The 27514-nt window shown below is 30.1% G+C and overlaps 2 protein-coding genes across 10 annotated transcripts; one reads left to right on the top strand and one right to left on the bottom strand.

Moving 5' to 3' along the window:
* The first annotated feature begins 50 nt into the window (after positions 1-50).
* On the top strand, positions 51-19438 carry KrT95D (phosphofurin acidic cluster sorting protein KrT95D). Of its 3 annotated transcripts, none has more exons than XM_087403327.1 (12): positions 51-294; positions 4720-5023; positions 5253-5540; positions 5624-5723; positions 6396-6551; positions 8584-8685; positions 10715-10986; positions 11385-11590; positions 11913-12260; positions 12330-12727; positions 12863-12979; positions 13644-19438. In XM_087403327.1, the coding sequence occupies exons 1-12, from the start codon at positions 191-193 to the stop codon at positions 13775-13777; spliced, it is 2529 nt and encodes an 842-aa protein (XP_087259453.1). In that variant the 5' UTR covers positions 51-190; the 3' UTR covers positions 13778-19438. The 3 variants fall into 3 exon arrangements, with proteins under 3 accessions (XP_087259453.1, XP_011055529.2, XP_087259454.1); XM_011057227.2 differs by having other exon boundaries at positions 8581-8685; XM_087403328.1 differs by lacking the exon at positions 8584-8685.
* On the bottom strand, positions 16897-26234 carry LOC105146756 (actin maturation protease). 7 transcript variants are annotated; one of them, XM_087403331.1, is made up of 5 exons: positions 25858-26234; positions 24709-25109; positions 24124-24456; positions 22915-23139; positions 16897-17257 (listed from the first exon to the last, which is right to left on the bottom strand). In XM_087403331.1, the coding sequence occupies exons 2-4, from the start codon at positions 24921-24923 to the stop codon at positions 22938-22940; spliced, it is 750 nt and encodes a 249-aa protein (XP_087259457.1). In that variant the 5' UTR covers positions 24924-25109; positions 25858-26234; the 3' UTR covers positions 16897-17257; positions 22915-22937. The 7 variants fall into 7 exon arrangements, with proteins under 7 accessions (XP_087259457.1, XP_011055536.1, XP_087259458.1 ...); XM_011057234.2 differs by lacking the exon at positions 16897-17257 and having other exon boundaries at positions 20713-23139; positions 24709-24894; positions 25012-25109; positions 25808-26233; XM_087403332.1 differs by lacking the exon at positions 16897-17257 and having other exon boundaries at positions 20713-23139; positions 24709-24894; positions 25012-25109; positions 25858-26233.
* Between the last annotated feature and the right edge of the window lie 1280 nt (positions 26235-27514).

Here is a 27514-nt window from a genome sequence, read left to right as displayed (position 1 = left end):
GTCACTCGTGTCTGCTGAGTCTGCTCGTGTCGAGTGGTGTGGTGTCGAGCCGCGCCGCGCCGCGCGCTCTTCACGGTCATTGATAGTCGTCTGCGAGCCGCGAGACTGCGCGAGACTTGGGCGGTGAAACGTAGACGTTGTGTGGTGTGTGTTTGTGGGCCGCCACCGCCAGCAGCCGTCAGGGCCAAAAATGGCGGAGAGGACGAAGGTGACAGCCCCGGCCACCCGGCCTGTTCCTATGAAGTTGTTTGCCACCTGGGAAGTAGATCGTACTCCTCCTAATTGCATACCCAGGTACGACACAATATATTTTCTTATGATTATTCCGACATTGTTTCACTCGCAGCGTTCTTCGACGTGATGGTGGACGCCAAGTAACGTTTCTCCGATGAGAAACGGTCTGCACGCCCTTTTTGTGACCCACCCCCTGATTTGATCAATCGGAATGCCCGTATTTACAAGTTGACGACCTACGAGTGAACGGACAGATTGCGTTATTCTTCGTAGTTGAGTCAGTCGTATGGCATGCGTCGCATCCACTATTATGACTCCGAAATTACTGCTACTGTCAACAGAAATCTGACAGATGCTCGTGCTCATCACGTTCATGATGAATGACAAAACTCTCACTTTTTGCATTCGTCGATGTTTTCAGTTTTAAATATTTTTCATATTTTTCACCATTTTACTTTTAACAGGAATGATAGTAGATCGATATTTATTGTTAATCTTTCTATGTCGAATGACATTTACGACACTTATGATCGGAGAAATATCAATACGAAAAGTTAATATGAGGCAAATTATTTCCTATTTTTGTGAATACTGTTAATATTAAGAGATACTAACAAGTTAACAATATATTAATCGAGAAATAATTTATACAGGATGATTTTAAAATATTTCGTCATCCATCATGAGCAGGTAGAGTGAATCGAACTGAGTCGAAAAGTCCTCTACCATTTTGCAATTTTCACAATAGTTAACAAGATATTAATTACTAAAAATTGCCAAATATTAATCTTGAATACTTTTTTATTCAAATATTATTAACTTTATAAAAAAGCTACAAGAGACAAAAATCATTTATTTTTTTCTCATAAAGTTCTGAGAATTTTTTCCAGAATTTTTTAATACTATATTTTCTTATGTTGGTAAAAATAAGAAAATGCAGTATTAAAAAGTTGATAAAAAATTCTGAAAAAATTTTTAGAGTTCTATTATAAAACTAGTAAAAATTTTTTTAAATCAATAAATGAGAACGAATTATATTAACCACAAATAAAACTTTTAAACGATAAAATTTTTAAAAAGATATATATAATCATATAATAATCATATATTTCTCAAAAATCAGAAAATAAATAAAAACAATCATGATTGTGAGATAAAATTCTCTAATTGCATCAAATAAGTATATTTTAATAGATTAATAAGAAATAATTAATCAAAATATTGTATATCGTAGGAATTTCTTGTTTTAAATTCATTGTTATTATCTCGATTCATAATTTTGTTGCTCTACTTTAATAAGATAATATAATGTTCCAGTTAAATAAATATTCAAAAAAGAAATCAGACATGTGTACTTTGTATAAATCATAATGATATGAATAAATGATATGAATAAATTATTTTATAATGTTCAAAAAGTAGTTATATAACAAACGTAGTTTTTCTATTGTGCAGTATATAATTTATTATTATACCACTATTTAAAATGCTTTATATCATCGACGATAAGATCGAGTTTGAAAGTAGGACGTTTTTAAGCGAGATCAGAGAAACATTGTAAATTTTTATCTACTTTTCAATAACCATAACTTAAATTTTAAATGTAAATTTTAAAACCGCACACGGTGCCTCGCGAAATCGTAGATGTTCTTTTTACTATAAATATCTTAATCGATTTGGGAAATCGACTATAAAGTCAATTAGGTATGCCGCGCATATATCTTTACGTATGCAACTAGCGAACCACATTGGTATACTATGATGAAATATAATTATTGTATTTTTGACTCTCAGTTATTGCCAAATCACGATGGCAGGCACATGTTTGGCAAAAGTCAGCGGTTAATTCGACATAAATTCGAATGCAAGACAGTCGCATGAAATGACTGAAATTAACGAATTGCCATCGCTGCAAATTACAATGGATGCTTTCCAATAAGAGACACACATGATACGGTGACACATCATCATTACATCCTTGTTCGCCAATGTTAAATTAAACGAGGATGAGATGATTATTGTGTTGTACTTAGTCGCTTGTTGGAAGGCACCCAATGCTATCGATTTCCGACAAGTTCTTTAAAAAGATTTTTCGAGACGCTTTGGAAATATGCGAAAACAAAATTCCGTAAATCTAACGTCGCAGCAGTAAGATATTTAAGATACATACATATGTAATAACATTCGATATAATACTTGTACAAGTTTCTAACGCTTGATCTACATTTAATATTAAATTTAATGATTGTCGATATTATATTTTCAATTGCGATCGCAGGTATCAATAGAGATATCCCATACTTATCCGCATAATGTTCGAGCAATTTCGTTATTTTTGATCGATTATCCGCAAGTATTTTTGTCGAGAATATTTTTTGAATTATTATTTAGAATCGACACTATCACTATTGTTATTTACATATTATATGATGACGTATATGTATATATTTTCTGCTGTATTTTAATACACATATATTATTTGATCTAGAAATAATATGAATATTCATATGATTTGGATAATTAGAAACAATAGAACGCATATGTAAATGATTTGAGTTCTTTAAATATTGCTGATACAAGAGATTAAATTGAAGTTTACGTATTTTCCACGAATCATTCACGTAATCGTATTATCGCAAATGGAATGGTTGTGTCGTGCACATGTAAAATAAATGCGCGCTCGAATGATAACGTGCCACCTGTAGTTTCTGCTCTCTGCGGCTATATTTAGTATTTGCGCCCCTCAACGCCCCCAGAAACCCTCTTCATAAATAACGATAATCATCCTTCTGCCCACCGTCGCTGTGTAATAAGGGTTTCGTCGATGTTTCCACTTGGTATAGGCTCTATCACGCGTATCGAGATGTAAATTATGTACGAAGGGGGCTCGAACGGAGTAAGGACCTATACCTTATATTGCAGGCCCTAAAAGAAAATTTATTCCATAAAAAGGATTACAGCTTTGTCTTCAGTTTCAGTTAGATTTTATTTTTCAATGTACATATCTACGTCGGAATTCAAATGTTTGTCTCACGAACTTGTCAAATGATTTTTCTATTTTGCCGAAGAATATTGTTATTATATTAGTTAGTATATATATATATATATATATATATATATATATATATATATACTAGCTTGATCAAAAAGTTTCCGGAATTCATTCAGAAAATTCAAAATACAAGTTTATTCATCAAAAGTGATATTGTCCCCTTCAAAGTACTCTCCAGCGACTGCAACGCACTTATGCCAGCGCTTGATCCAGCTCTCGAAACATTTCTGGAACTCTATTATTGGTATAGCCATCAGAGCCGTCTTCGATTTTTCCATTACCTCCTTTCGGCTGTTAAAACGCGTTCCCCGCAGGTTTTTTGACTCGATCGAACAGAAAAAAATCGCAGGGAACCATATCGGGTGAATTCGATGGCTGTTGGATGGTATTCGTTGTTGCAAACTCGTTGTTGCAAATTCAACTCCATTTTTAAAACTGTAAAAAATCGAAAACACGCGCAGAGGTAGATGTACTCAAGACGGCGTAATTTTTACAAATGTCAAGCTATGGCGATAAAATTTGATGGAAATGTCAATGATAGATGTGGCAACCTAGCCAAAAAAAAGAACTCAAATCAGCTGACTCAAAGCATCACATGGTGGTCTCTTCCGGAAACTTTTTGATCAAGCTGGTATATATATATTTAGCTCATTTTCTACTAAAATTCTCCACCAATTAAAAATTCTCCACAAATTAATCTGGAGATTTCTTCTCTGGCAAAATCTCCTGAGCTTAAAAAATCCTTTTAATTGATTTTATAGATGTATAGTGATAAACGTGCTCGAAAATAAGCGTGCTCGTCAGAATTTTTTGAAATAATTCCATTTTATGACTTTTCTATTTTTATTTTATTTATAAATGCCATAAAATTACAATGTCCTATGTTTTTTACATGTAGAAATCTTTTTAATCCGAATGTCATACGTACTTGATAGTATTAATAATTTGCCTACTTTAAACCGATTATAGCGCGACGATAAACAGGGTAGATGTTGATGATAACTCGTGATAAAACTAATCTTTTTGGTTATTCACGAATAGATAAATATTGCATACACATTTGCACAATATATGATAAATATGTACGATCTCTCGATCAATTCTTATCCTTCGAAAAACCCTTATATCTTGTAGACACCTCGATTATCACGCCAATCGTTCCCTCCAAAAGAAATTATATGGACATTATCCATTTAAATCTTCATAGTTTTTCAAAATGCGTATCCTCGATCAATAGTCGAGATTTCATTACATTTGTCTTTGTTTAACTCTAAGATACCTAAGCATTGTCTTTGTGAGCTCTAGTTATTATACTCATGTTATTGAATAGATTTTCGATGAGATTTCTTCTAGACGATCTTTGGATCAAATCTTGAAATATCCTTACGTCTTAAATCTTTAAATATCTCACTTTAATTTCGCTTTATTTTTAGGTTGTGTTCCTTGACTTTAACTCGATTAGTGATACTCCGACCACTCGGCTCAGATCTAGCATCCATCAGCATCGCGGTCAAGATGCAGAGCTCCAAGAGAATCTTGCGTTCCAATGAGATGGCTATACCGACTGGCGGCATACTCGATACGGAACTGGAATTGCAATTTGCACTTCAGTATCCACATTTTCTCAAGAGAGACGGCAACAAACTTCTGATATTATTGCAGAGGCGAAAACGATACAAAAATCGTACGATGCTTGGATACAAGACTCTCGCAGAGGGCATTGTTAACATGGCGCAAGTAAGCTTGGAATTTTACTTTGTTGTTTGTATTGAAAATAAAATTATTTATTTTTCGCTCAAAACTGTGGTATAATTACAATAATAGTAGGTACTGTCATAATAACGAAATAACTCTATCAAGATTGTAATATTACAAAATATTTTTTTTCCGAAAAAGATGAAGATGCATTGTCTCTCATGTTGCCTCGCGCATTAAATTTCTTCGCAATGATAATCATTTTTTACAGGTGCTACAGAAACAAATGGATGTCGAGTTAGAACTCATATCAGATAAAGCGGAAAAATACGGTGGTCACTCGGTCCCATTAGCACGTGTGAACGTTGTCGCTCTGAGTTCTCAACCGGTTGATCATGATAAAAGACTGACAAATGATCCCAACGAGAGACTCTGTCCGGAATTTAGTGACGAGGAGGAGGAGTTTAGCTCGGAGGGCGAGGCAGAGGGTAGTGATAGCGAGCCTACATTGGAGGTACACAGGCGGAAGAGTCGCGGGAAGATTCCAGCAAACGCCAGGGTGTGCGCAATATTTCCATGTAGCTTAAGGTTTCCTATTCTCATTGCTTTCTATTGAATTCTAATCTTTATTGTGTTTTACAGCAAAGAAATTTAAAGCAAAAGTTTATAGCTCTTCTAAAGCGATTTAGAGTATCTGAGGAATTGGAACATGATCAAGAGGAGATTGGACAAAAACTTTCAGGTATATAAAATATATATAAAAAATACTGTATGAATGAAAATCTGCAAGAAAAAAATAACATAATAGATCTAAAAGTAATGGATTAATATTAGTTAATATTAATAAGAGTTTTTCTCAAAACTTTTTACATGCAATTTGGAAACATTAAATAAATGTTAATTGGAATAAAATAATTTCTAAAACAAAAAAACGAATGAAATAGTTCTGAATGATCTCCGCTCGTAATTGATCTGAAATTTTACATATAAGTTGTTTTTTACGTAAAAAATAAAAACCTATAGTCTCAATTTCAAGAAATGAAAAAAAAAATTTTTTTCTTTTACTTTTGTTGAGATCTTGCTTTGCATGAAAAGTCGTACGTCTCTTGGCAGGGGGGAAGTGGAGTGGGAGTCGCTTCGCGTGAAAGTCGTGCACCCCTAATCAGGGAGAGAAGTGAAGTAAGAATCGCTAAGTCATGCGTTTCTAAACAGAGGGGAGGGGGAGGTGAGAAAGGTGGAATGGGAATCGCTTTGACTTGAAAAAACTTAGAAGTTGAGACTATGTGTTTTTATTTCTCACATTGAGTAGAATTTATGTGAAAAATTTCAAGTTAATCGCGAGCAGGGGTCATTCGAAACTATATCCCTATATGTAAAAAACTTATTTAAATGTTTCCACAATTTTTTGTTAAAGGTGGTGATATGGAGATAGAAGAATTGTTCAACGAATTAGAAGATTTATCAGACAGTGGGCCAGAATTGGATACCATGTCTGTTAGTAGTACACCGAAGCCATCGCTAAGACCTTTTTTCAGCTCTAGTCGATCTCTTCTCGCGCCACCTCATTCCGGTAAGTCATTGCATAATCTGATTCATTCGCGTATTCTGATAAAATGTGTGACATATGTGTAATACGCAAGATATTTTATCGATATTTGAAACTAGCTCATTGTACTGTTGCCGATGTAATATTTAAGTAATAGACATATTACTTAAGGCTGACGTTTAAACAAATGTTGGTACCATTAAATCATATATAACACTTTACGGTAAGGAAGATACATTACATATCAAACTCATCGTATTCTGGCTTTCGCTCCAGGCTATTATTACACTCGTTAAATAGTCACTTTTCGCAGTTAAACGTATGAGAATTTTCACATGTGTTTTTTATTTAAAATTTATGTCTTCGATCATCCTCTCTCTCATGCATATTTTTGAACAATAACGAACATTACTAACTTGCGCATTTGCGTGTCAAACAGAATGAAAAACAAAACGAAAAGAAATAAATTTTTTATCGCACGATGTCATTTGATAACATAATAAGAAATTTTTGTATAAATAGATTTTTAAAAAGTTATATCTTTTTTCTTATAATATATCTTATAATTAGATAGAAGCTATAACAATTATGCTTGCTTTTGATGTAAAAAGGAAAATATAATAACATAAGAAACTTGTTTTTTATGTTGCGTACTTGTAACGGTGAATAGTGAATGAGATTTTTTTAAGATTAATGTACGTCTTTCGTATTAATCTTCGCATGTAAAACATTCTAAAGATAATGATAATCTCTCTCTATAGAAATTACAATCACTATATAAAAATTATTCTGTTTTTGTATTATATATTATGTTAATATATTATGCTTGAAAAGAGAGATTTTAATAATTCCATAAAAATGAATAATTTGTAACTGCCAAAGGTGTATTTATTATTCACGATTTGATTATGCTGTTGATGTTTTGGTGAAGTAGCATGACTGTTGCAATTCGAATACCTTTTACAGGTTCGTCCAAAGTTTTCAACGTTTTAAAACAGATTATCCAATATAAAACTTTTAAATTAAAAATATGTAATATGTATATGCATACGAAATTAATACATGTAATGTAAACATGTAATGTGTTGACATTTGACATATACATACGTTACGTTTCTCTCTCTCTCTCTCTCTCTCTCTCTCTCTTTCTCTCTCTCTCTCTCAGAATACACACACACACACACACACACATATTCTGTAAATTATTGCAGAATATAATTTACAGAATAATACATATATAATTTACTACATGATATATTGGACTTGTTGCTAAATGTCAATTAAACACTTTTTGAAAATTTTGGTTGAACACTCGTTAAAAAATACTAATAGTTATTGTATCGTGTTTTACCAAATATGACAAATCATCTATTTATAATTATTGAAAAGACGAAATTTATCCGTATTTCATCGTTCACTAGGATCCATTTTACACACACAGGTAGGATGCTGATATTTAAATCCTATAGAAAAAGAACTTTGGGTTCTTTTTATTTTTTATTTTATTAATGTAGAATAATATTTCTTTTAGCTAAACGCGAGGAATTGCAAAACTTTTGATTTTTAAAAGTGCATAAACATAATTACATAGAATTTTTTTAAATTAAATTTGTTATTGGAGAAATGAGGAAATTGAATGGAAAACTATATTATGTTGAGCAAAGATTCCTAGCTTCTCATTGCTGCCATTGGATTATGATGTTAGAAGTGAAAAATCTTATAAATATTTTTTTTATTATAATATATTGAAATAAATTAATTTTTTGCATATCTTATATTATGTTAAATGAAATAGATTTATAAAATATAGGTAGAATTTTTTTATTTGTAGATTAATAGATAGTTGTACACTATAACTGTTACATCTTGATTAACTTAAACTCATGAGTTTTTGCTTTCAATGTCATAATTCGATATGTCTTAGAAGCGCTAATATCGTCATTGTCTAAGGATAAGGGCCTTAAAAATTCCATAGCTTACTCAGATTCAGATCTTCTAAGTAAAAGTCTGGTGGGTGGGTTGCTTTGCACTGTTGCATGTTACGATTCGATAGTAGTAACCAACGAGACTGCTGGAACTATCTCAGCGACTACTACGTGTCAACAGCTCGCGGGTCAGCCAACTAAAGAGAAACATCGTATCGGACATACAACTCCGGGTATGTAAATATCAATCAATCCTGAAGTTCCATATGAAGACCGAATAGTTGAAACGTTTTAAGGATTCCGCTTCTTATTAAACAGCACGTATTTTGTAACATTTAAATATAGCATGCAATGTAAAAGAGACATATATTTTATATATATATATATATATATATATATATATGTATGTATATGTATTTATATATATCATTGAAGATGATGTAATAGAATCCACTAATGTTTCTTGAAGTGATATCTAATTTCATCTTTTGTCCTCTATGATACAATCAGTATGAATTAATACAAAGATTCCAGATTAAACAAGCAATTTGTTAAAAAAATTATATATTATATTTGTAAAAATGGATAGATTTTAAAGAAATATTGAAAACAATCTAGTAACAATAATTTTATAGATTGGAGAAGAAACTCCAGCGCATGAATGACCTTGTTAATCAACAGAAGTTTGGTGTTTCAATCACATTTGGTAATTAAGTGGCTTCGCGATTTACACTTATTCAAGCAATCTGTAATTTATATATATATATATGTATATATATAAATTATACGTTATATAACTTTTCCCTTTGCAATAATGCAACGTATCATTTTAACGTAGCCAAATGCAAGAATAATCGAAGTGGCACGTTACTTTCGTTTCTCTCTCTCATTTGTTCAAATAAATCAAATGCCTCTATATGTTTTCTTTCTCTTTTTCCTCTTCCTCTTTCTGTCTAATATATGTAGATACATATGTGTGTATTCACACACTTAGTTCTTTAATTTCGTATCTTCTATTATTCTTACATTCCTCTCTAAAATATTTTTTCATCAAAAAGATACAAATATGTATCTTTCATGTATCAATGTATATAAATTGTGGTGAAAATAAATTTATGTTGACATTTTTAATTTTCTTGCAGTTATTCGTATTATATAATTTTTTCCGAATACTTTCCGTTTAAGAGAATTCGTTGTAGTATGTATTTGTAATGTACGAGCCTATTTCCCCTTTACATACGCTGTGTGTCTATTTGCGGCTTCTTGTATGCAATCTTGTTAGACTTCGATCTGTGGTACTGGCCTGTATCTCTCTATCTACTCATATACGTACGTATTCTTTACTCTGTCAATCTTATAGTCATGCATATCCTGCTTTTCAATAACATTGCAACTTGCACATCATCTCACGAATTCACCTCTCTTTGGCATTTGCAATAATATCCTGTAATAAATGCTACGATTGTAATCTCGATAAGTTCGTCTTTATAGTTTGACTGAAACTTGACACGGTAATCGTTATTTATCGCAAAAATACTAGGTGTCATATATTTTACAATAGGAACTAGCATTTTGAAATTGACATTTCCAAATCGAATACATCAAATCTAGATATTTGTCAATTTAAAGCGTTTAACAGTTATATTTATATTTATAAGTTATATTTAATATATATGCAAAGTTAAATAATAATAATTTTGATGAATTAGTAGACAGATATAATTTGTTCGATTTGAAAATACAAAAATTTCAAACATACATGATACTTATTTTTCAAGTAATTTTGATATTAGCACATTTGTTGTGCTGTTTTTTCACTTTACACTTGTTCTGTTTGAATGCTTATACAGAGTTTTACAAAACCACCGATGTTTCACATTTGATAAAATTGAAAAAAATTTTTTAAATATTTTTAACATTAATATATCTATAATTTTTATGTTTTGACGATTAAAAATTAACTAACTTTAATTTTAATTTAAGTTCAATTTATTTAAGAATTCACGAACGAACAAAACATCCTGTTCTTTGAATTAAAAATACATTTTAATACAGTACGTGCAATGAACTATTCATTGAATGCTCTATTTAATTTTAATTTAAAGCTTCTTTGCCAACACATTTGATTAGGTGTTACGTACGTTAACTAAAAAAGAAACTTCTAAAATATGTATCGGTGATTTTGAAGCACTTTGTATACTAATTGTAATAACATTTTAAGTTTCATGTATCCTTACAGACAGTAACGAAATCTCATTGCAGAACGTGGGGTGGATAGACAGAGCGATGACAGTTCCCGAAGAGCTGACAGCGATTCTCATCCTGAAAATTGGACAGATCACGAGGCGAATGATCCACCGAATTATGTATCGGGCTCTCCCCCAAAATCAATGGAGCAACCTAATAAGAGCGAAGGCTCCGAGAGAAGAAGTAGACTCTTTGCACGTGATAGAGGAACGCCTGGCAGTAATAAATCCAAGAAACACAGTCTGAGCGTCGATCTGAAACCCTCAGGCGATTTAAATAACACAGAAGTAATTGTGGATATTAATATGTCATTTATCTCTGTTACTCTGCGTGAATCATCTATACTTAATCCTTAAACGCATTTTCATATGGCATATCCTTTTTTTTTTAATGCTTTTTCTATTATTTATAATTGTTTTTAATAAAGATGTTTGCTTTGTGCCCTTATGTTCTTTACTATTTGATTCGATTGAAAAAAATTACATGTTCATTTTTATTTGGAAATTATAAAAAATCGAATTGGACTAAATATGTCACTCAAGTGTTGTTCTTATACTGTGATGTTTAAGAATTAATATCTTTTATTTTTGGTCTAGAAATTAATGGTCCCAAATATATTTTTGCTTAAAATGTTTAACATTATATTTCAAATGTTATATTTTAAAATTATATTTATTAATTTCAGCCGAGAAAAGCTTTAGTCGAACAACTAAGTCGAGTGTTACCAGATGATAGTTTACCAGAGGCTGTGTCGTTAATATCCATAGCAGATCCTGGTGGTGCTGTACTTGCTGCAAAACTTCAAGAAAGAAATCATAAAGTTCTGACAACCGCCTCTCCGGCTGACATTCGTGCAACATTCACATGTTTGGTCACGCGAATACAAAAATTGTAATTATCATATCTCTTAATTTCTCAATTTGTATTCTTTAATTTATCTCTTTATTACCAAATATGGATTTTTTTAATTAACTCTCTTTCAAAATCATTGAAACAAAGCGTTTTATCTATATTTTAAGATTTTTCCCTCAGTCTCTTTTTTATATTGACTACATTTTTATATTAACTACATATACACAAAATAAAAACATCGTTGCGCATCTTCCTCATTGAAAGAGACTATTTAAGAAAAGAATGTAAAGAGAAGATTGCATATATATATATATATATATATATATATATATATATACTAATTATAGATCTTTATGTTCAGTTGCAACAGTTCCGCAAAGCCACCGGCACCCATAAAGGTTATTATTGCTGGCGGAGATAGTTTCATAAACGCAGTTCTACGTCATTATGTCGACTTGTTGAGCTTCAGACCACCAGACTGGCAAAACTACATGAAATTCTTAGTGGTGCCACTCGGTTCAAATACATTAACGCGATATCTTAGTTCTATTGATACCAAGTATTCGAAGCTTTTTGGAGATGAGTGGAAGGAGCTTTTAGAAAGAGAAGGTGGAGGATCTAGCGAATGCGCAGCACGAGCATCGGAATATCTGGTCACAGCAAATACAATTCTACTACTACCCATAGCAGAAGCTATGGTTACATATAGGTAAACGATATAAATTTTTTTAAACGATTCTATGAACAGGCATATTAAAAAGATTGATTATATTCATAGGGAAACAGACGACAGTAGCCAAATCTTCATTCCCTTTATAAATGACGTTCGTGTGGGTTGCCCAGACAGTAGTTCTTCCACATCTGTCGACCTGGAAGAAAGCAATGTTAGTATGTCCGGTTCTCCGCCTTCCTTACCTCCTCCAAGTTTGCCTGTTCCAACTCCCGGAAAGTTGACACCACCTAGTAGTCCTAACGTCGGCCAACCTGCGAGGGAAGGATGGGAACCAGTGGAGCTACAGCTGGATTATTGGAGTAAACAGACTCAAGGTGAAAAGGGAAAGAGTACGTTACGTCAAGCTTTCAGAGCGTTGCATGTGCAAAGACTTCCCTCATTAGGCGAAGTTCCAGGACATCACTTGTCTATGAATTTCACGACAAAAGAGAAAAAACAAAAAAGTAAGAACGAAATTAAACTATATTTTTACTTTCAGAAAAAATGCGATTAATTTTAATTAAAAGATTAAAATATATAATAATGTAGTAATGTACAATATATAAAATCAACTTTAAAGGAAAATTGTCCTCTTTCAGTAATGAGATTAGGTAAAAAAAAAGAAAAAGAGAAAGAAAACGAACCAAAAAGTCAATCTGTGGATGGAGTGACACGTCTCATATGTTCTGCGAAAACTCATAACATTCCATTAAGAGGTAAAATTTTTTTATTACATAAATTTTTAGAATTTTATTATAGATTATTCAAATAATTTTAAGTATACATTAATGCAATATACAGGATGAGTAAAATGTCCCGGATGAAATATCTCGAAAACTAAGCTTTTCCGAAAGAAATGTTTCCTACAAAAGTTATAGGATTTTAAATGATCCATTCACTTGATCTGATCAGTCTGACCTTGTGATATTGTCAAGGACAGGTCAAGATTACATTGATTCTTTTTTTAATATAATATCCTATTTTTGATAAAAATCTAATAGCTGATATCAAGAGCTTTCCAAAACGCTATAAGAAAATATCAAGAGCTTTCCAAAACGCTATAAGAAAATATCAAGAGCTTTCCAAAACGCTATAAGACTGACCAGATCAGTGAATAAATCATTTAAAATTCTACAGTTTTTGTAGGAAACATTTCTTTCGGAAATATTTAGTTTTCAAGATACAATATTTCATCGATTCAGGTGAAATTTTTTACTCATTCTCTATAATATAAAGTGAAATAGAAGATTTGAATGTCGCAAAAAAAACTTACCTTTTTTATTATTATTATTATTATTATTATAATTGCTTTTAATTAATAATTTAAAATTTATATTAATAATTGCATTGATCAAAATAGCGATATTATTCTTATTACAGTGAGTATTGATGGTACCGAATGGTATGGTGTAAAATTCTTCCAACTATCGGCGCAATGGCAAACGCACATCAAGACGTTTCCAATAGCATTATTGGAATATAATCCGCAACAACAAACTTCGACTGCTACGTAAATTTCTGTTATTACAATCAAAGCTTCTAGCCATTTATATATTTTGCACCATCATCGTTAAGAATAATTTGACTTGTTTTATACGCAAATCCGATAACCATCAATTTCTTAAGACTGTCCATAAGAAATAAAATTTAGAATGTTATGAATTCTCATACTTGAAATGCCCATTGCATTCATTCCATTATTTAATAATAACGATGGAAATATATGAATGTTGGAATATTCTTATATTATAAAAAAAAGTTGCGAGTGATAAGCATATATTGTTCATAAACGATTTATGCAACATGTCCATAACAGACTTGGAAAATTATATATTGTTATATATATGTTATAAAATATAATCTGTATATGCAACTTTTATAGAAATTTCTCAATAAGTATATAATTTTATCTCACCAATATGACATAAGTTATATTCGTCCACGACATATCACAATTAGACCGAGAATTTTATTTGTATGAGATTTTGCTGGTTATGGGAATGCTATTATTGAAATTATCACATATTTAATTAACACATATTTATGGAAACATGTCGCTACTCTAATTCAATAAATACTGAAATATCTCAAATATTAAGATTTAGATATATTAAATATATGCAAATTTAAGTTTTATTAATGTAAATGTAGTTTAAAAAATTATATGTTCTATTACTTTACATATTATCTTCGCATTTATTTAATACTAATGTTTATTAATTTCATATAATTATTAATTTGTACAAATTACTAGAATCCAAAATGATCTAAATCTTATTGTTCAAAAATATTTCAGTATTGTGTTAAGTGATGTGCAATATCATTGTTTTTTTTAATATAATATTTTTATCGTCCTCAAATGAAGGACAATTCCATTGCAAAATCAATACGTTACTATTTTTTATTTAAATTATATACATAATACATATTTATTATGTACATATAACAAATGTATGAATCATACAATCTGTTACAATTTTTGATTGACGGTAAAACATTCTAAGTTTAAAAAATTATTTTTGAGAAATATCCAATATGAAAGAATATATATGAGTCTGTAAATTTTGTGATACCATTTTTTAGAAACAATTTAAATGTGATATCCTCTCTTGTTATTATTATGTTAATCTATCCTATTAAAATATTAAAAAATATTAATTTTTCAGTATTTTGAGTACTGAAATAATTCATAACAGATTATACGACTCATTCTGTATATATGTATATCATTATTTTATTACAAATTCCGGATTTCGGTATTTGCAAAATAAAAGTTAGAGATTCTACTGTTATATAGAATACTACTAATGATGGTTCTCTTTTCTTTTCAAGACTGATGATTACAGTCACAATGAATTAAACATTAGAAACGAAAGCTCTATAAATATGACTTTTAGACAAACGATTTTATTTTGATTATAACTATTTGCTAATAATTATTTGCTGTAAATCAAATGTAGAGCATGAAACTTAAAACAATTTTGCAATAAAATGCACCTGCAAAAATAGAGAATGAAAGAACTGTTATAACACTGCATATCTCTGTCGAAAAAGAAATGCTCGAAATCTGAAATTTAAAGTGGAACTTACTGTATATACATATTTGAACAATAAGAAATACGCAGATATTATGCGTTATTACTGAAGAAGTCTGTGATACAGGCAAATATTTTTTTCAATGCACAGAATCAGATGTATGTGTGCGATGTATTGTCCGTTTGAAAATTTAACGAAAAATGAATATACAAAAAACATGAGGATAATAATGAATTATGTAAATATAAAATATTTATAAAAGTACTCATTGGTTACAACAATGTTTTGTCATTTAGTTTTCCGAGATACTTTATACTATTTGATCTGAAATTAAGGAAAATATTCTGCTTTTAAAAATGTGTAAAAATTTAAATATGTATTTTTACTCTTAATTCATATATTTTTCTCATTAGCTTGTATTAACGTATCAGTTTCATGTAAATTCTATTTTTCTATAAATGTGTATGATTGTGATTTCTCTATGAAAAATTAAGATAAATTAACTAAGAATATTTATATATATTATACTTTTTTAATCTTATTCTGTAAGAGCTGAAAATTTCTTCCTTTTACTCGAACGATCTATAAAGTATTTTTTTTTCTTTTATTATAGCTATTTTCTTATATTTGGAATAATTATATTATCAGAAAAGTGTTTGAATATTTTAAATTTGTGAGATTAATGCTATCGTCGGAAAACAAATGAAAATTTTCTTTAATATTTTCAAGAGAATAATTTCATAATTCAACTAATGTGTAAGATGTGATAAGATGTGTACTAATTGATATGAAATTGTTAAGTGTTAATTTACAATATGTTTAATTTAGCTAGTAGCACGTAAATATTTTTCTATAGTTAATAGACATTTGAAAAATTCTACAAAAATGATTATTTTGAAATATCTGATCTAGTGTCTCTCTAATTTGAATGTGAAATCATTTGATCTTCAAAATCAAAAGATCAACTATATATAATTTTTTAAATGAAATGATATATGTTTATTTCACTAAATCTATATTGTAGGTATATTATCTTCTGAAGGCTTAAGAAAAAGTATTATTAATGTAAACATAATCCTAATCAGCTTTTTATTTTCTTTCTTTTTTCATTTGATAAAAGGAGCAACAGTATAGATAATAAAATACGTTTCTGGCGACGTAGTTGTCGCTTTGACTGCCTAATGCCAAATTAAAAAAATGCCTACTCGATTTGTTTCCAAATGTGTAAAAAGGAAAAAAATACTCTTTAACAACATCTAGCTTCTAATAGTGCGACTAAAAACGATGGCACTGATGATGATTATATCTTGCCAAAGTATATAAAGCAGTGAAATATCTCCATTTGCGCTCCTCTTTTTGCTAGTCCGCAATTAATTGTTAATGCGTATCGAGTGTGATATAAATGATTGTACATTTTGCAGCTTTTATGCCTGATGATAAACAATACCGATCATACAATCGAGTATCAAAAATAATAATTCCTGGTATATCGAAAATGATATATTAAATAACGTGTGGCCATAACAACATAGTCTTTGAAAACTTGCAGCAACTGTTGATAATTACAATAAATGGTACACGATATTAATGAAACTCATTTCAGAGAACGAACTATACTTTTTATTTAAAAAAAATAAAAATGAAGAAAGTCATATTGCATATATATGAGTGTATCACGTAATCAAATACACAATGAAAATAATATCTTGTTTCATGCTGGAACGAAGCAATTAAACCTGCCATATATAAAGTTATATGTATCCTGAAGTTCTCGAAAATCGTAAATTTGAATCTTTTCTTGAATCTGTTGCTTTATAGTGCCTCGTGTAATGTCTTTGTGTCGTGTTTTTCTTATTTAATCACGTTGTGTGCGTGTCCATTTAATCTTTTATAACTTGTAAGCATTTTCTCCAAAAAAATGCTAAATCTCTCACTTATTACATGTTAATGTATCCAATCTGTGCAAAGAATACACAACAAACATACATAAATATTCGCGAAAGAGATAGATAAATTAAAGAAATTAAATTAGATCGAAGAGATGAATCTTCGAAATCGAGAATATAATATCAAAACTCAATTCTCTCATTGTTTCTTTTTCATTCACTTATAATTAGTTTTATGGAGCGCGCGCTCCATACACACACACACACACACACGCACGCACCACACACGCACACACAGGTTAAATATGTAGAGAAAAAGATTATCTGTTTCAGTTTTCTGCTTTCTATATAAGCGTTTTGTGCTTCCAAATTTTGTAAATGCAATACCAAAGATACATTAAAAGAGTAATCGAGCCTATATTTGCAAAACTTCTGTACTCATAGAATAGTATGGTTTCATTTTTATATATGAATCACATAGTAGTTCCTCTATTATTTCATATTATATTATTATTCAATGATGTTTCCATTTATTTTATATATATATATATATATATATATATATATATACACACACACACATTATATATATAAAATCATTTTTTGTGTAACTTGTATTGATTGACTTGTATCATTTTTGTGTACAAAGATATTTTTACTCTTTAAATAATGTAAGATATTATAAGATAACGTAAGATACAATAACGTGCTGACGATCCAGTTGTACAATTTATTTATTGAAGCATAATTTCCGCAGAAGATGCTTTCATTCTCTATCACGCATAGTATAATATTTTTATAGAAAGAAATCGACTCGAAATTAATTATACAAAGAACCAGCTCAAAGAAAATGCGCTTTGTGAAGAATGTATCAAATACAGTGTAATGTATACACAGCATGTGTATGTATATATATATATATATATATATATATATATATATATATATATATATATACTGATAGATTTTGGATTCCAGTAAAAATATGAGAGTAAGTGCTTCATTGGGTAATCAATGCGCATTAATAATGGGACAAAATGAAAAATATTTAAATTATCTTTCAATGCCATACATGCGTATGTTTGTATGTTATTACAAACGACCGTTAGCACGTTTATCAGGTTTGTCGTGTAAAATATTTTTATTTCATGTACAGTGAGTTTTATCCAACATATCGACAAACGGCTCAAAATTTATAATAATTACAGGAAGTAACTAGTACATTGAAACTTTTCGTAAAATAAAGAAAGAATTGTTAAATATAACGGTTAACCGTCAATGTTTTTATTGTGCTTAACTATGAGACATCTTATTGCACACATTACAATTTGTTGTCAATACTCTTACAAAAGAGTTAATAAAAGATTTATTGAGAAAAAATTCTGTTTAATGCGAAATAGATAGAACTGAGATAACTATATTTCTGTCTATAATAATCAAAATTATTTCTATATGTTGTTCCATTGAAATTACATCCAGGAATAATTTTAATTAATCAAATTAAAGAGAAACATTGCTATGTGAAAGTCTGTTTTTTTGTACAGAGTACCTACTGTGTGATTATTAAATATTAATATGTGGATACGTAATAAAATAAACGTGTAAAGTGTTAAAAAATAATTTGATGTGTTTGGCGACGAATACATTGTTTGCTGTTAAGAATGCTATTCAAATGTTTATATCGATATGTTCTATAGTAGTGTATGTATGTACAAAGATGTATGAGAGAAGTGTCTCGACATTTGACGATAAATTATTGTCTAAAATTGTCGATATTAGTAGATGAATATGTATATTATAAAATATTCATATATTATTATATTCTTTTTTTAGGAGAGTCCGGGAAACTTAATATTTCATACGGGAGAGTTCAATTTTATAATAAATATTTCGTTGAAATTTCGCGTCAAGCACTTGCACTGATAATTGCGCGCTTGGTGCGAAAGTGATTCAACTTTCCCGTATGGTCAAATCTTCTGGACTTCTCTTATCTTATTTAAGTAAAGTATAAATAGTATAATTTGAGAATGAAAGAATGTCAGAGAGAAAGAGCGAATAGTATACTTATACGAATTCGATATATGTATATGTATTATTAGATAAATTAAATATAGATATACAAATAATGATTCATCGTCAACGTAGGAAATGTTGAAGTATTTAGAATTACAGCTTTTCGAAGTTATATTTGGTTTATTAAGATCAAAACGGTCAAATATTAAAAACCGCTGAAATAAATTTATACAAATCATAGTTAATTGCTTTTTTTATCCAAATCCCAAATATTTTTGATGAATGAATATATATATATATATATATATGCTTTACATTACATTATTGCAGATTTTCTTATATAATTAGTAAAGTTTCTGAGTAAAGGAGCCCACGTTTCATCCAATTAATTTACATTTACATAGTTATCATGGAAAAGATTTAAATATAATAATCACATTATATGTATATATATATATATATATATATATATATATATATATATATATACTATTATGTGAATAAGTATATACTAAAAAATAACTTCTCTAAATAATTAGACATAATGAATATTATGTAATACACAAATATTTATGCTTGTTGACTCGAATTGATCTGAATAATCTTGTTTTAAAAATGTTCAATAAAAAATTAATTTGATATTTCTAGATGTGTGTATAAAAAGGTTGGATTTATGTCATAATAAAATGTGAAATATCTTTTAAAATTTCGTTTTTTCAATTAAATTTTTCTAATTCTAATTTTACATAAATAAGTATATAAATCGATCTATATAAATATCATGTTTTCATTTATACATATAAAAGAAGTGGTTTTTAAATCTTAAAGATGACTCCAATTAAAATGAAATAAATTAACCATAAGACAAATCTCAAAATAGGATATTTAATCCAAGATATTTTTAATAATAACAAAAATTTTAAATATATAAATTAAGTAAAATCTTATCAATATATATTATACAATATCAAATTGTTTAAAAATATTATCAATAATTTCTTTTATTTCATATTGTATATATGCCATGTATAATCTAAAAATGTGGATAGAACTTTTCAGAAGTTATACACACACACACACACACACACATATATTTAATAATTTTTTAAATACAAATACAAATCCCATTAAGTGTACCAATAAATTAAGCTATATCTCATATGATACACAACAAAAAAAAATCAACTGATACAAACAAATTGAATTATGTAACATGACATGTATCAATATACAATAAATTGATGAAAAACAACAATCTAATTAAAACAAGGCCAACGAGAGTTCAGTACGGTTAACAAAGCACAAATATATATGTGCTTCATTAACCGCGCTGAACTCTCATTAGTCTCATTTTGAGAGTCCACTGTAAGATATATAATGTAAGATATATAATGTATAAGTCCACTATAAGATATATAAATTGATATATATTAATATAGCTCAATTCAAATATTAGCAAAAATAGATACACGATAAGAGAAAGGAATATAAAAAAGATAATAAAGATATGTATATATATAAAGAAAACGACATGGTATATTAACAATGAAATAAGAATACACCGCTGACATGTATAATTAATTTACAATCAACATTTCCAATCTTGAAACATAACATTTCTTATTCAATTAGATTTCTTAATATATTTTGTCACATAATATATACATTTATTATTACTGATGTACTCTATAAGCAGAGATTCTTAGGTTTAATCGTTGCACATTAATTTCATAACTCGGAAATCAAATTTTTTTATAAAACATGATCCAGAAAGACGTAGAAATCGTTCTCACTTTCGAGCATAGCACCAATTACATCCGATACAGTCACTTTGCTTGATACAAATTATACAAATTTATTTTTTCAATTTTAAATTAAAAAGAAAAACTATCAATAAATAACATAAATACGAACGTATTAAACATTAACAATAATCAACACATAATTATAAATATTGCATTCTACACGATATATAGCTATAATTATTTTTAAAATTACTAGCTCAATAAAAAGGGTGGTATATTTTTATAATTATTTGACACAGAAGTCATTGTAATCTTTAATAGATTATCCATTTAAAGCATATGATTATATAGTTATATATATTTTTTCTTGTCTATTTTGCGAAAAATTTATGTAAAGACTGTATCGCGATGGTAACGGAAGACATTATTCTCTTATACTTTTACCGCGTTTATATTGATAAATCTAGTAAAAGAAGATATTTATTTCGATACTATCGAGATAACACAAATATTTAACAGATATACAGTTATTAGGAAAACGTTTTTTTAAACAACTTTTAATCACTTGTATTGTCTGAAATATGAAATACAAAAAGAAAGGTTTATGTCTCATCACGTGAATAAATATTTTTATAGAATGTTTTGATTATGATGCATAATGATAAATAGGAGAAGCTTAAAAATTGGGCATGTATATTGATGCAGTGCACATTTCTTATATATATATAAACGGACTTCGGTCTTTTCACGGCACTTAGGTAGAATTTATTTTAAAGGCTTCTTTTGATTAATTTGAAGCTGTACCAAATCTACAAATTTATAGCATCTCTTTAATTTATTTCATTATTATGAGTATCATACTGACTGATTTTATATAAAATGTATGAAATATCTCTTCGTATGACTGAAAAGACCAGCCAGTCATGTGAGTATTTTTTTAAGTCTTTTATTTTGTGTATGTGTGTGTGTGTGTGTGTGTGTGTGTTTGTGTGTGTGTGTTTGTGTAGGTGTATTTAAAAGAAATATACTTAAATTTTATACAGCAATAAATAAATATTAAAATATCAGGATATAATTTTAAAAAAGAAATAATAAAATTCCAATCGAGCAATACGCTTTTTTAACACAATGAAAAACCATATAATACTGCACTTTGCTATCTATATATATATATATATAAATTTTTTATATAAGATATTTTTTTATATCTCTACTAGTTAGAGATATACAACTGTTAATTAACTTAAATCAAACACGCTGTGTATATATATCTAAATATTTAAAAGTTTTATATTAAAGCTAATACAGCATGCCATTATTTATTATAATTAAGATATAGTTTAGCAAAAAATTGATATAATAGATTTACTCTTTATTTATTGCATTAACATAAGACGGAAACCACAATTGTTGTTGAAAACCTACACATACTCTATCTAAAGAAACATACTTAGATCTTGCCTTCTGAATTATCACTTTTGATAACTTGCTACATACACACATACGCACACGCACGCATGTACACACATATGTATATGCATATATATTTACTTATGTGAACATTTTTATGTATCTCATTTTTACTTTAAATGTGTATGCATACACTTTTGCATTTCAATCTAATAGGATATAATACTGTCAAGAGACAATTGTCTGCATTTATATTTTACGTGCACATATTTCGGCCTGCCGGAATTTTTATTTACATCGCATAATTCCAATAAAACGAAAATAATGCCACTTAGAATTGCATCTCCAATACCGAACGCTTTTTTGGTAGATGTCATGACTAACATTACGTAAAATATTTCGCACAAATTTAAATGTAAAGCGTCGCATATTATAATACATAATTATTAGTGATTCTTATGGAAGCCGTGTGTATTGTATGCAAATGTTATGTTTCGAATATTTAGCACAAGTGGATATAGAGTATCGGCAAATTTTCTTTTTTAGCATGAAATCAATTACCTATAATTTTCTTCGATATAATTCTATATGTACGGATGTAATGCCAATGCTCTGCCGCGTAAGCCTTTTTGACCTCCAACACCACCCTTTGGTATAACATATCCTCCTGCATATCTCGTTGTACCCTCTTCCTCCAAGTTGCCATTACTTTCAATCAAATCGCGTAAAGGCCAACAAGCCAAGTGACGCGATTTACCGTGACGTGCCAGAACGTGATATCCCTGTCTAAAAATATTAACATCATAATAATTTTTTTCTGTTCACTTTAAAATACACTTTAAAAAAGCAAATAAATAAATTTTAATGAAAATGAAAAAAAATTAATATATATATAATAAAATTATGGTGTGTGTGTGTGTATAGCAATAAAATTAATAACTGAAAGTAACTGAATTAATACATTTAATAGAAAACTGACATGCTTTCTTTATATATAATAAATTGGGGATGCATCAGATCGTAAAATTACCGGATACCGGATATCGGATATCTGAAAAGAATATAACATCGAATATCCGGGAAGACAATTTTCCGAGTCTAATATCCGATTTTTTCCGCATATTCGATTAGATTTTAGGACGTCTTCTAAAAAAAGACTGTAGAGAAAAAAATTTTGCAACAATATATAAGATATTATAACATTATAAATATATATACTTATTTATAAAACATTTATATAATAAAAGATCAATATAAAATTTCAACCAGATATATTCCTGAATACTAATGATATCCGGCTATCCGATCGGATAGTACATTTCTTTTTTTTTATTTTCTCATTTACTAACTTGTTACTCTTTACCTCATTACTTTTATTTGATTTTAGGTTGTTCTCAACTTTAGAGATTGGTGATGATCTAAATAAAAATCGTTTCCTCGTTTGTATCATCTAATTAAATTAATTCTTCATTATCGTTAATTTTATTTTCACCTGCTTTAATTATTTTCTTATCCTTATTATCTTTCTTATTTACATTAATTTTTTCGCTTGAACTAGATTCATCATCTGATGAAATTATTTTAATATTTTTATTTTCTCTCATCTCTATCCGGTTAGATGATAAAAAAGTGCCGGATGATACTGGATATCGATACTTTTCGGATATCCGATGCATCCCTATAATAAATGTTTTCCAAAGAAAAATAGAAAAAATCCAATCTGAAGTTTAGGTAGAGTATATCATGAAGTCCCTCAATTATAAATTATACCTGGAAGAGATTAGACCCACAAGCAATGCCCAATGCGCTTTATGACCTTTTTTTAAACATGGAGCGTGATTGAAGTCAGAATCATATGGTATCAGCACCATTGCTCCATGTGCTAAAGCATGAGTTAATGTGTCTGGACACTGTTGTAAATCTACTAAAATATCTGGTTTATGATCAGGTAAATATTCCGCAGCCAATGTCCCCATAAAATCGACACTGTATACTTCTCCATGCTGTGTAAATCCTCGTACACGAGCTTCAGCGAGAAGTTGATTTACAGAAACTGGTTTTGTGTATTCTTGCGATGCCATAGAAAGCGCCACTAAACCGCACCTATAAAGCATTTAATACTTAACAATTATTAAAATTTAATACTAATTTAATACAATACTTTACAATTTCGAAAAGTACAAAAATATTAATTAAATGTAAACTAAATGTATTATAATTATGAAATAGAATTGATACAATTGCAAATAAGAAAAAAAATTACATCCTTTTTTAAAATAAAAGAATTACATAATATTTTAATTAATATTTCTGACAAGAAATTTAACTCACTAAATACATTAAAATAATACTCACTGTGGTCCATCTTGAAGAATTGGTTCTACTTGACAGAAGTAAGTTACTTCTGCGTCTTTCAACTCATTTCGTGAGATCAGCTTTTCGATTTCAGCTTCTGCAGATGTAAGTGTGATTTTGGCCCAAGGGGGCAGAGAATCGGTATCATTGGCTTCCGTTTTCTCACACATAGGTATTTCTGGCAAGCTAGAGAGGGTCGGGGATGGTGCTGGCATTTCTCAATGCCAAAATGCAAATAAATAATCGTTGAATTTGATATAAAAAGATATACAAATGTTTTAATAGCTAAGAAATGTCACCCACAGATGCAAGAAGTCTTGTTTGTATCATTGCTTACAATGACTTTGACAACATTCAAAAAGAATATTCTCTGTTCATTCTAGAAAGTTCCTTGGAATTTCCTGCAAGATTTACAACAACTATAATTCACACAAATAATCATATAAGATTTGATTCGAATGCAATTAATTTTAGAAAGCACACACATTGAATTACTCTTGTTATTTAATTTTATATTATATACAGAACAATCTAGAGGGAGGAGCATTATTGAAGTATATTTTTACGATTATTAAGTTGTTTAACGCTAAAAGATTCTACGATTACGAATACGAACACAATTATTAGCACGATAATATAATAAGATAATATAATAAATATACAAAGACAATGTCAATGTTTTACAAGTTGAAAATCGAACGTATTCTTCGAGAGACTTATAACTTCTAATGGCAGCGCATCGCACAATCAAAAGACATGGAAAGAGATAATAATCAATTTCTAACGGGATATAAACATATTAAGCCAAAAGATCTCAATGTTAATTACGAGTGCAAACGATGCGAACGATGCGGAAGCTAGTTTTTGGAGAGAGGAAACGAGTTGACGATTTTTATTTATCATATAACGATGAGGTGATGTTACTGGTTACGCCTGGTTGCGCCGTATGACTTTGACATTTGCACGTCACGTTCGTCCCCTCCCCCTTCTTGCCGCACAGTTGACACCGTGTGACAAATCGTGACTCATGCATATACATTATGTAATTCCGCGATAGGTGAGTATCAACACATTAGCATGCATTCACATCACGGCTTACGCTCAAGCGCTTCAGCGTTTCAGTGCCGCGCGAGTTCGTAGTGTTCGTACCAATGCTTTAACCGAGACACGTCAACTCGACGCTTTTCAAAGTCCCATGATAGAGCCGCCGACGAAGACCTTTTCGAACACGAGTGTGCAGGGGGGGTTAGGCCCTACTCGCAGACGTCCGTCAATGACGATCGACGAATAGTAGTCGCGAGTAGTCGACGAACGACTACGAACAACCAAGTGTCGGGGACGTCTACCACAGTCTTCCGAAAATATACACCAGTGTATGTACATCATGCATGCACATACATACGCGTATATGTATATACTTTCTGATAAGAAGATTCTCGCGATATGACACGTGAAACGAAACGATAGCTCGAATCATGGTATAAGAATACAAGAGATGCATTCGGGGAGACGCTACTACCGCCTATTGTGTCATTCTATCCTTGTTTTACGTCTAATAAATGATAGAAGTAGTGCTGCTAATAGTGTCCCTCCGAACGAATCAAAGGTGTACCATTAGGCATAATAGATCTGTTCGCGTTACTTGCACTTTTGACATTCGACATCTTCGTTTTCTCTCTTCTCAAAGCAAAATACATATCTATCTCATTTTAAGTGCAAAAACATTTGGGGATTTTATGCAACGCGAATAGACCTAATGATAGCAATATTGGAAACAGCCAATACAAATTTTGGTCTCTATGCACTTTCCTGCGTAATAGTGCTGATATTTTGAAATAGCCAATCAAATTTGACCTCAATTCACTCTCTACTGCGCATTCTTGGGAATGGTACAGCCGATCACAAAAAAGTTGCAACACCTTTTTTTCGGAATGCAGCTTGCTCATCGAGCGATTGATTTTTAAGTCATTCCACAAACTTGCGTAGGGTCAACGCGATGCTACAAACGCTTTGAAATGTTTTTTAATTGGTCAGTTTGTAAAATTCTTTTTTCTAATTGGTCCATCAAATGCTTCAAAGCATTTGTAGCGAGATCACAACCATAGCCGCACAACCATATGCATAAAGAAAATTATCCAACATTTCTATCATAAAGACAAACGTAAAATACGATTGGATGATTTTCTTTGTTGCAACAGCCAATCTGAAGCTTGCATTTTGAAATCAACAGTTCATATTGGCTGTCGCAATAAACTTGCGATCGGCTTGCAACTAATGTAGAACTGGCTTCATGCATGAGAAAATGTAATCAAAGTCCTTCCGTTCCTTCCTTTCCATGAAATAAAAAATTCTGATTGGTTGGATCTTATGTGTTACGCGTTATAAGAATTGTGCTTCTCTCTTAGGGTATATCCACACAAACTTGCATAGTCGTATAAACGTATCATAAAGAAAATTGTCCAATCGTATTTCTCCTATAAAGACACATGTTAAATGTGATTGGATAATTTTCTTTTAGCCTTAAAGCTTGCAGCACACGATGCTTATTTTCCTATTGAATTGCTAGCTAAATTAGGATCTTGCTACCGTATTGGATGCGATGTTGGCACAGACAGCATAGCCGTGGCAAGATTCTAAGGGTGAAATCACACGGTGCAGAAAACGACTGAGAATAGAGGTGGTGCGGAATAGAGAATGTGTCATAAAAGTAACCAATCAGCGCTATTCGGAACGATGCAGAATAACGCTGATTGGTTGCTTCTATGACGTTTTCTCTATTCCGCAATTGTTTTCCGTGTGATTTCAT

Source organism: Acromyrmex echinatior, chromosome 2, assembly GCF_024713525.1.
Source record: "Acromyrmex echinatior isolate Ae372 chromosome 2, ASM2471352v2, whole genome shotgun sequence".
Classification (NCBI taxonomy): Eukaryota; Metazoa; Arthropoda; class Insecta; order Hymenoptera; family Formicidae; genus Acromyrmex; species Acromyrmex echinatior.
Note: the sequence above shows the minus strand (reverse complement) of the source record. Positions and strands in the feature narration are given on the sequence as shown.

Coding starts and splice junctions, on each gene's coding strand:
- LOC105146756 (XM_087403331.1), bottom strand. CDS start 24,923: ATGCCAGCACCATCCCCGACCCTCTCTAGCTTGCCAGAAATACCTATG. Junction 24,457..24,708: donor ATTCTTCAAGATGGACCACA/GTGAGTATTATT, acceptor AATGCTTTATAG/GTGCGGTTTAGTGGCGCTTT. Junction 23,140..24,123: donor GTGGGTCTAATCTCTTCCAG/GTATAATTTATA, acceptor TAATATTTTTAG/ACAGGGATATCACGTTCTGG.
- KrT95D (XM_011057227.2), top strand. CDS start 191: ATGGCGGAGAGGACGAAGGTGACAGCCCCGGCCACCCGGCCTGTTCCT. Junction 8,686..10,714: donor TATCGGACATACAACTCCGG/GTATGTAAATAT, acceptor ATCTCATTGCAG/AACGTGGGGTGGATAGACAG. Junction 12,980..13,643: donor TCATAACATTCCATTAAGAG/GTAAAATTTTTT, acceptor TTCTTATTACAG/TGAGTATTGATGGTACCGAA.